Source organism: Montipora foliosa, chromosome 1, assembly GCF_036669935.1.
Source record: "Montipora foliosa isolate CH-2021 chromosome 1, ASM3666993v2, whole genome shotgun sequence".
NCBI lineage: Eukaryota > Metazoa > Cnidaria > Anthozoa > Scleractinia > Acroporidae > Montipora > Montipora foliosa.
In genome coordinates this window covers 39,071,798-39,082,110 of record NC_090869.1, presented here as the reverse complement: position 1 = coordinate 39,082,110, position 10,313 = coordinate 39,071,798, and the positions used below count along the sequence as shown (strand labels likewise).

The 10,313-nt window shown below is 40.4% G+C and overlaps 1 protein-coding gene across 1 annotated transcript; it reads left to right on the top strand.

Moving 5' to 3' along the window:
* The first annotated feature begins 738 nt into the window (after window positions 1-738).
* LOC137968169 (uncharacterized) lies at window positions 739-1,995 on the top strand. The gene has a single exon (XM_068814802.1). The coding sequence runs from the start codon at window positions 739-741 to the stop codon at window positions 1,993-1,995; it is 1,257 nt and encodes a 418-aa protein (XP_068670903.1).
* The last annotated feature ends 8,318 nt before the right edge of the window (window positions 1,996-10,313 follow it).

Genomic DNA, 10,313 nt, shown 5'->3' with positions numbered 1-10,313 from the left:
CCCAAGAACCGAGCAGAATTACAGAGAAAAGGCTGAGACGTCTATTTTATAACAGCAGAAAAAGGAGGAAACTTACTGGAACGTATTTGGTTAACAACTTACCGAAGTCATCCACATTTCATCGTATTACTAGCCAAGGAGATCACTTGCGCGTAAACACAACTGTAGGATTTACCTCAGGTATGCGTTTAAATCTAAGCACGTGGTACAGTGTATGTACCACTTTTCCAAAAAGCGTGGATGAACAGGTAAATGGAAAATGAAACTTAAATTTAATACAGAAATCAGGAATACCCGGTACGATTTGTTGTTTTGTTTTCTCAGAAACGAAACGTATCTATTTTGAATTCAGGGTGAACTATTTACACAGCGAGTTAGAGTGACCAATCACAACAGAGTTTGTAATTGGCAATCTAAACATCTACCAGATACAAAAACAAGCTTGTGAACACGTAATCCTGAAATATTGCAAATCATAATGCTGACAAACACAAAGGCGAAGGAAATAGATCATGCATAGGACTTTGAATATCTGAATGATTTTGTGTTAGATGAAAGCGATATATTAGGTGCGGTTACACTAGACCTCTTGCCCATGGGCAACCTTCGGGTTACGGCTTGGGTTGGGTTTACCCTGGGTTATGATCGACTTCCCGTTTGCGGTTACACGCTTGTAAATTATCCAAGGGGAAGGTAAGCGTTAACCTGATTTGGCGGGAAACTTACCTGCATGTAAACATGGAAGATCTGAACGACGAACTTTTCTATGGCTTAATTTCGGTAATTGTCACGGCGCTTCTCTTAAATCGTCCACCTCAATTGAGTTCAGCGATTCAGCGTTTTATTTTAAGAAGGCAACGAAGACGTCGACTTCAGTCACGCTTTCTCCAGTCCTTGCAACTTTCCCATTTATATTTTAGACGTCGACTTGCCGCTCGCAAGAAGAGGCGTTCTTGGGTATTTCCACGTCCGCAGAACTGGTTTCAAGGACTTCTAAACGACAGAGTGATTGACCACTGGTGGAAAGAGAACTTTAGAGTGTCTCGAGGAACTTTTGAATTTATCTGCCAGCTTGTAGGGCCAAACATGGAACGTCAAAACACTAGGATGCGCGAGGCTATTCCAGTGGACAAGCGAGTGGCTGCTAGTTTATGGCGTTTAGCAACCGGCAAGTGCTACCGATCCTGTGGATTAATGATGGGACTAGCGAAACCTACGGTAATTAGCTGCTGCCACGAATTTGTGCAAGAACTCTGCAACTTTCAAAACGAAATCATAACGTTCCCTTCTGCAAGAGCAGATGTCATAAAAAAAGTTCAAGGATTTTCCATGAAGAGCAAGGTTCCAAATGTAGTTGTGGCGATTGACGGAAGTCACATACCAATCAAAGCACCACTAATCAATCACGAGGATTATTTCAACCGCAAACATTTCTATAGCTGCCTTGTTCAAGGGGTAGTGGATTATACAGGACTATTTTTATCCGTTGCAGCAGGATTCCCTGGAAGCCTGCATGATGCCCGAATGTTGCGCTTAACTGACTTTTACTGGGCAGCAGAAGATGAAGACATTCTCATGGAGCCTACCCTTTATTTAGGAGGTACCGTAATTCGCCCCCTTGTGGTTGGAGACTCTGCCTACCCCCTAAAGACCTGGCTTCTACCAGTACTTAAAGATAATGGTGCCCTTACTGAAGATCAGAAAAAGTTCAATAAGGAACTTTCTAAAGCACGAATAATTTCTGAACATGCATTTGGCCTGATTAAAGGGAGATGGAGAGTTTTACTGAAACGCCTAGACGAGGACCACAAGAGAATTCCGGACACAATCGTTGCATGTTGTGTTTTACACAACATCTGCATCATGAGAAATGAGGAATTTGATGGAGGCCACGATGATAGTGATGAGGATGAAAATCACAGTGATGTTGGGGCACCCACACAAGCTGCTAGAGGTGTGCTACAAGCTGTTATTGAACACGTCGCAAGCCAGTGAAGTTGTGTATTTTTGCCAGGCTTTAAACCGTGTTAAAAAGTCAGATACCACATTACATGAAAAAGAATGCAATACCTGTAAATCATGGTTAAAGTTAACTTTTATCTCTGGAAAAAAACATGGACTGTCAAACAACTTTTAGATCAACAGAAATCGCACCCCGTCCTAAAAGAGCTGTATATTCCTTCGCGGCAGACTCTCTTTGGGGTGTTTCGCGCGCACTTTCGCAGAATAAGAAAAGATTTGAAATTTGCAAAACGGAGTCGTTCAATTTCATGTTAATTATTTAATAAGGCCCGTTTCAAACGTCGTGTTGGTGCTATGCCGATCTCAATTCATAAAGTATAACTGTTTGGAACACCGTTGCAAAACACCAATTTGAATTATTTCGTACATACAAACCCCCTAATTTGTTTTTAACAAAATGCGACTGAATTAAATTAGACGTCTGAAACATACTACAATCGAAACCGGCTTAATAGGATCTTTGAAACAGGCCTAATTCTTTAATATGTGATTCGAAACATGAATTCAAATAAACTTTGTAGAAAGTTAATCACGAAAGCTCTCAGTTAGCGGCGAGAAATCAACTTGATAAACTAACAAATGTGATTTCAACAAAACACCGATTCCGTGTCACTGTAACGCAGTAACAAGAAAATTTGCATAAAAGTCGTTCAAATTCAAATATCAACAAATGCTGACAAAACCATTCAAATACTTCCCTATTTTCTGAAACGCGTAGTTAACAAGTAAAATTTACTTTTTGGAAGCGAAAATGGAATGATTTCCGTACAGGTCCCTACTTCATTATGCATGCAGAATATATTAATTATTCATTCGCGCTTTTGTTTTCTAGAACAATGCGTATACCCAAGGGAATCGAATATATACATGGCTAATTTGTACTTACGGGATGATCAAAAGTGGATCTCATTCTCTCTCTCTCGCTCCCTCCCTCTCTTTTACACCCTCTCTCTTTTCTTTGCCCTTTTTGCTCAGAACGTGTCTCTTTCTTTTCGTCCCAGCTTTCCTCTTTCGATTCCTTTGTCCTGTCTGTCTATTCCAGATCCCGCTCGGCTTTTTCTGTCCTTTTTTCTAAGTTTCTCGCAGCCTGCCTTGAACTCCATACCACTGTAAACCTCTGGATTACTTGTCCCTCTTCTAGACCACTGAGCTAACGTGTCAAGTTGCTAATTCACACCTTGATAATGATATTTCTTTGGAATTCTGGACGACAATTTACATAACAATGATAAGTAATTATATACGAGTGCCGTGCCGACCACCAACAAATCCACTGATTTTGCTTCTTTTGAAACAACGTCACCCCTTAATAATGCTAACCGTAACCCTTTAGGCTTAAGGTTGAACCCAGTAAAATTCTTTTGGAGGTTAACCGAGTATATCTGTGAATGTCTGAATTGCTTGTTTTTTTCATCCCCCGTGCTGCACGCTTAAAAGAACACTGCACGGAAGAGTATACCTCCTTGTGATTGGGGCATCGTATATGGGAAATTTTTTATGCACGATTTATTGCAATATAAAATCTTTGAGTCGACGTTAACCTCTCTTTTTCATCAAACTGTGAATTTTAAAACTTAAATATGGCCGCCTCTCAAGAATCAACTATTTACTTATGGAAACTATCCCGACTTTTAGCCGATCACGAGCGGTGCATAGAGTGGTGCAAAGAGCACAATCTACTCCCGTCGTCAATGAAATGCCCTAAACCTGAGTGGGGAAACGATATCAAATGCCAAAGACGAACTGCATCGGGGGATGGATTTGTTTGGCGATGCTCTAGAAAAAACTGCAATGGACAAGCTTCAATCCGCCAGAAGTCATGGTTTTCTGGTAGTAAGCTTTCCCTTGAAAAAATATTATCCCTAACTTACGCTTGGGCGCATAAATTCACCACAACACAAGCAGTGCACAAAACCGCGGTAGATGAAGAAACCACCTCGACAGAAACGGTGATAGATTGGTATAACTATTGCCGGGAGGTTTGTGCAGATAGAATAATGAAACAACATGCGAGGCCAATAGGCGGTCCTGGTACAACTGTTGAGATTGATGAGTCCAAGTTTGGCAAGATGAAGTATCACAAAGGTCGCTACATCGAAGGACAGTAGGGTCTTTGGTGGCATTTGCCGGGAAATCAAGGCCTGCTTCCTTGTCCCGGTAGAGCGCAGGGATAAAGAGACACTCTTGCCAATTATCCGCGCTCAAATATTGCCTGGAACACGCGTGATGAGCGACATGTGGAAAGCTTACGATTGCCTACAAGACTAGGGCTGTCATCATCTCACAGTTAACCATCGCCTAAACTTCGTTGACCCAGACACGCTTGCCCACACGCAGCGCATTGAAAATACATGGTGGGGAGTAAAACGAAGTATGCCTCGTACAGGAACATCCGTGGATCTGTTTGAAAGCTACCTACAGGAGTGGTTGTGGCGTCAGCAAAACAAAAGTGATCCATTCGGAAACATCATTGAGCATATCGCTGATTTGTACAATGTGCGATAAAGAGCCCTCTCTATGCACTGCTCGTGATTCGGCGAAAAGAGCCGTACATTATTCAGGAAAGAAAACAAACCCTCACTTTGCAGTGCTTTGGTGAATTGACAAAGAAGCGAAGGACAATTTTAATAGCAAAAAGAAGGTAGGTATTCAATTTCTGCAAACTTTTATTTGGTCCGTTTGTTTTGTATATGAGAATCTGAACCGTATTTGTACAAAGATTTCTTAAAATTCCACTTCTTTCGCTTATTTTAAAATTGACAAATGGCTAAAATTGCTAGAAAAGTGCAAAAATTAAGTTGAAAATGTTCGATTTTCCGTATTTCAGTCAAAAATTTTACCGATTTTTTTTAAGTCCATATAGACTTAGAAAAAAAACCTCTAAGAAGACCAAACAAAGCGCTACACTCCCAAAGGGCGTCTATTGTTATCGCTATCGTTTTCTTGAAACAAAGGACCGTATGCATAATGAAGTAGGGACCTGTGCGGAAATCTTGCCGCGAAAATGACCCCTAATTTCGCTAAAACAGCGACAGTAAATTCCTGGTGTCTCCTCTGAACATCTTCTTGAGACTTCATCATGGCCTGCAGCATTCGTTCGTCTTTCTCTTCCGATCTTTGAAATGCCTCTTGCTGGGCCTCAAACATGAGGAGTATGGCATTTTCTGTGTCCGTGGAATCAATACTTGTCGTCTTTCGCTTTTTTCGTTGAAGACCTGACGGATTTTTCTTTTGATTTGGTTGTTTGATTTTGGTGTTGTCGTCTTCTCCTGGTTCCGTATCGGTAATAGGATCAGCAGTTGTTGCTACGCAATCACTTTCCTCGCCCGCACTCACTTCTTCACTGCCTTTTCTCTTATGTGAAGCCACGTTGGTTTCCTTCACAAATTTGGGGTTGACTTTGTCTGAGCTGGCCATGAATTCATCAATGTCATCGTAAAATTCGCAGGTCTTGCGGTCTCGTCCGGTCCTGTTGTTGTTGTCACTAACACTTTTGTATTTATCGAATACGCCTCTCCATTTTTCTTTAATCTGCACTAAAGTTTTCGATGTGTCGATTCCAGCTTCCCTGCACAATTGAATAAATTCATCCATGATACTCTCCCATACACTTTTCTTGCCATGAGCGCTTCTCGTTGCTTTTAGCAAGTTGTGATGTTGTTTGTAAGCTGATATCAGGCATTTCACCTCTGGATTTGACCAGCTACAACGCTTGCTTTTCGCTTCAGTGGATTCACTTGGTAAAGACCCGCAACTGCTGGTGCTTTCGGCTGGGCTACAAGGACGACCAGATGGAAGAAACTGGAAATGGCCTCCAACGGGAAAACAAGGAAACTGCTGATACTGATTTACATTTGGCGGTTCTTGCACAAGGTACGAAGGGCCAGCTTGCTCAACACTTCGCTGCGTCATACGCTGCTCAAACAGTTATCCATTTCTACACTGAACAGCACTAGCTGGATCCTGTTCGATATCATTACTGTAGAAACAGGAAATGCCATCAAATAAAAGTATAATCTACGATACAAATAGAAACGTGAACAATACTCACATCATTGCGCGAAAGCCAGCCATGTTGTTTACACAGTTCATCACAGCACGTGGTTTCTTGCGTTCGGCAGTCTTGTGATTGGTTGAGCCGCTCTGGGGTCTTGTTAACCATAAGACTTACATCTGGAACTGTCATGGGCAATTTCTTTGTTCTCTTTGACGTATCCACGGAAATTTCCCGGAGGCTATTTCCCTTTGGGCAGATCGGTTACACATAAGAAAATGCTTCCCCGTGGGAAAAAGCCAGTTACCCAGGGGCAAAATGGCTAGTGTAACCGCAGCTATTGTTAAAAATTCCCAAGTTAACCCTTTTCGTGTGAATTAGTAATGCAAACAAGTCTTAGTAATAAATTGGATTAACGAGGAACCAGTGGTTGTAAAGATAGTAATTGCCATGGTTCGAATGTAACACGTAATCATGAGAAGAATCACGGAAAACGGAATTTGAAATGTTATGCTGGGGTAAGTATTTGAAGGTAAAATCGATATTTGCAGATTATATGCTTCGATGTATTGTGCACATAAACAAGTATCTGTTCTTCACTTTAAATGACATTTTACTGCCCTATCAGTAAAATACGGTTAATGGCACGTGACCGTGCTCGCGGTCTTTGTAGACGGCCGTTCAAGGTCATAAAATCAACGGTTTTGCTGTAAATAAAACGAGGACATGAAGACTTTGTTCCTAGATCTCAGATTATAACGTACATCTGCATTGGCTAAATCTGTTAAAGCCTCATTCATTATTGCTAAAGAGCACGTGTAATGCCTACTGCTACAGTTTAACCTGTGCAACTGGCTACTTTAATAGACAGGGTCTAGCTATAAAAGCCTCAGTTAGTCGTCCAAGGTTCACTTGGCAGTTTGTCTTCTATAGTAAAATCAAGAAGCTGTTTGCAATTTGTCAAAGTTTTTCCCCTCCCTCCCTCCCTCCCTTTGGAGATGAGTTGGACATATCGCTTTGCCGTCATTAAAATTGGGTCACTCCTGTGTGGTGTGGTTAAGTCTGCGCAGCGACTTCCCTCAAGCTTGATGGCTCGTTTGCCTTTGTACATTGCTCACTAGCCAATACTCTTGTCCGATCCAGCACGTCCTGTTTGCCACTCAGCTCGTAGTGCTGGGGAAATACGTGAGGTTGACCGTTGTTCTATGTCACGCAATCTGGAAGTCACATAGGCTAACCAGCCGCAAGGCAGTGTTTCCCTAAAAAAAACGCTAATACGACTGTTGTCTCGTTCTATTGCGTCTTGCGTTATGCGTTTAAAAGCTAATAATGCAAGTTGATACCAAGGAACACCGTTCAAAGAGTTTGCGTTCACATTTTTATCTTTATTTCTCGAGAGTTGCAATACACAAAGCGAAATAAGAATGACAGGCCAAGTGACCCAAACTATAGTATTCTATCTTTTCTCCTGCCCTTACCATTCCGGAAATGAAACACTTTTTTTTGTTTTTTGAAATAGTTTCTTGTTAAAAGTCTGGTCCACCGCATGGCGAATTGCTGGTACCAGTAAGTTCAACCTTTGCAGGGACATAACCTAGAAAAATCCTGGTTCACATCCTATTGATCCTAGTAAAACAGCTGTCAAGCTGATGTTTTAGTGTATGGCTAAAATGCTGGTAGTGAATATGCAGCTATGCTACTATGTCCTATTATACAATTATGATAGGAAATTAATTACATCCCTGTAATTATCAGTTATAAATGTAGGAAATGAACTATACACTGCCTTATCAAGCTTATCGAGACAAACATATGTCATGTTAACAGAATTACCTGCAGAAGTCATAGCGTTCAACACAACTTTTCAGATTCCATACAGCCCAAGTCATACTGGTAATGTACTTGGAGGTTGCACAATAGATGTTGCTTACTGTATGTCTTTGATAGGTACTTTCCAAAATTTGGTCACAGAGATTTATATATTTTTTTATTTTGTTTCTCAATGCGTGAGTGGGCGGAATTCAACAAATCCTGCAATTGTAAATGGTTTTTGATTAGTTTTTTGATCGGTTCTGGGAGCGGGCGGAATTTTCTCATCCGGCCTGCTCACGGCAGGCGGAATCCTAGCCTTGATTGCGTGAGCTTGTGTGATGACCATAAATTTCCATTTTTTTTTAAACCGACTCCGTTTACATACAGAGGTTATTTTTCATTAGACAAGAGGTTTGGAAATAGAATTTAAATAAAAAATATTTCTCTTTGAAACGTTCAGTTTGTAAGTCGCTTTAATACTGCATTCACTATCAAGCACGGTGCGAGTCAGCAATTAAAACAAGTGATTTCAGAGAGGGTGGGAGAGAGAGAGAGAGGGAAAAAAAAAGGTATTTACCAGCAAAGGGTCGGTCCGTATAGCAAAAAACTGTGACACCGGTCTTGAAAAAGCTGCCCTCGGCCTGCGGCCTCGGTCACCATTTTTCCCTATACGGACCTCCCAGCTGGCAAATAACATATTTATTTTGACAATTGGGTGGATATTACTGCGAGTATTTAAATTATAACAAATGGTATATTTTAAATAATTGTTTCTCGTGCTATGGATTCATTTGGCATGGCCATCCTCAAGGAACTTGTGTATTTCTGAAAGTATTTTCAAGTGTCGAGATATAGTGCACATCTTCAGTTGTCGCGCACATGACAAAGTGACCTCTACGTGCACCACTGCACGAAAGTTTGTTCATCTTGGAAAGATGTTTTCACATCTCACCTTCGTTTCTCTTTCATTTTTTTCTGCAAGATGTTTCGATGAGTCATTTTGTTTCATCTTAAACCGTTCAATTAGCGTTCCCTTTCTCAAACAAAGAGCAAGAATACCCATCGATCAGTAAAAAACAATGTGCTTAGCCACTTTCGAATAAATACACTATTTTTACCTCGTTTCCATGGTCCAGTGGTCATTAACCATACACTACTCATTGTACTTTTGCAGGCCCAAGTATAGGCTACTTGTAGCCTCTTGTTAATGGTTAATTCAGCCAAGATTAAAGCCATGGTCTTGGGGTCTTCTAACCACAACTTTTCCCTGACATTGAGTAATAGGGACATTGAACTCAAGAATGAACTAAAACTGCTTGACTGTTACTATTGACTGTACATGTAAGTTATCATATGCTACTCACGTTAAGAATACACTGAGTAAAGTGTATGCCAAAGCTAGTACAATTAGGAGGATACGCAATTTTATTGATAGTAATACTGTCATGAGAATTTATACGGCTTATCGTTTTCCTCATTTTGCGAATTATTGTTCACCACTCTTTGTTGGGCTGTCCAATGCTAAAATGGAACTCAATAGCCAGTAGTATCGTCTGCTAACTAGCTATTATATCCTTAGAACACTGCTTAAAGTTTTTAAGTGCACTGAGTATGAAGTCAGTATGGTCTTGATACCCTTAAGAAAAGGCGGTTGTCTCAAACTTTAGTCTTTACATTTAATGGTTTCCGTAAGGAGGGTTCAACCTATAATTAAGTTTAATATGGTTGACTAAATTGTAGATGCACCTTTTGTGCTTAATTTTCCATTCTTTTATTCTGGGAGATTTATAAACTTAATTTTCTAGTTGCAATATATCTCCTATGGGACCTTTTCCGAATGCATTCCATATTTTTATATTTTTGTTATATTAACAATTGTAATTTTAGTTATATATCGGCTTATTTTAGAGAAATGCATTTCTGTAACGAGCAGTAATGCTCTCCAATGTTATGTGTATAAATATTAAAGTTCAACGTGGAAATCGAGAAACGTCCACGATACCATGTACAAGACGCGTAAATACAATTTTTCGTAGGATTCGGGTTCAAAGGCTCTGAAATGGCGAGAATGTCAGCAGTCAGTCAGGCCACTGTAAACAGAAGATTAGGCAACTATGGAATTTCAATGTCTACGACGTTTTGCCGGATGCCGGCCTCTGAACTATACACAATAACTATATGAAATTGTAAAAAATGTAAAAGAACATTTTCCACGCAGTAGGTATCGTGTTACCCTTGGGATACTACGTTCAATAGGGAATCATATTCAGGAGTGGCGTATAAGAGAGTCTTTGCGAAGAACAGATTTTGAAGGGTTGCTTATGACGTCTCTTCGATTTCAAATAATTCACCGTAGAAGGTACAGTGTACGTACCAAACGTTTTATCGCACGTTGACACTAGTCACAAACTCTTCAGGTACATGTACATTAATGTCCGATTTCCACTTAAGACCTTTTCCGGACAATATCCTTGATCACTTGTAT

Bases quoted from the DNA above. Each gene is read 5' to 3' on its own strand.
- LOC137968169 (XM_068814802.1), top strand. From the start codon at position 739: ATGGAAGATCTGAACGACGAACTTTTCTATGGCTTAATTTCGGTAATT.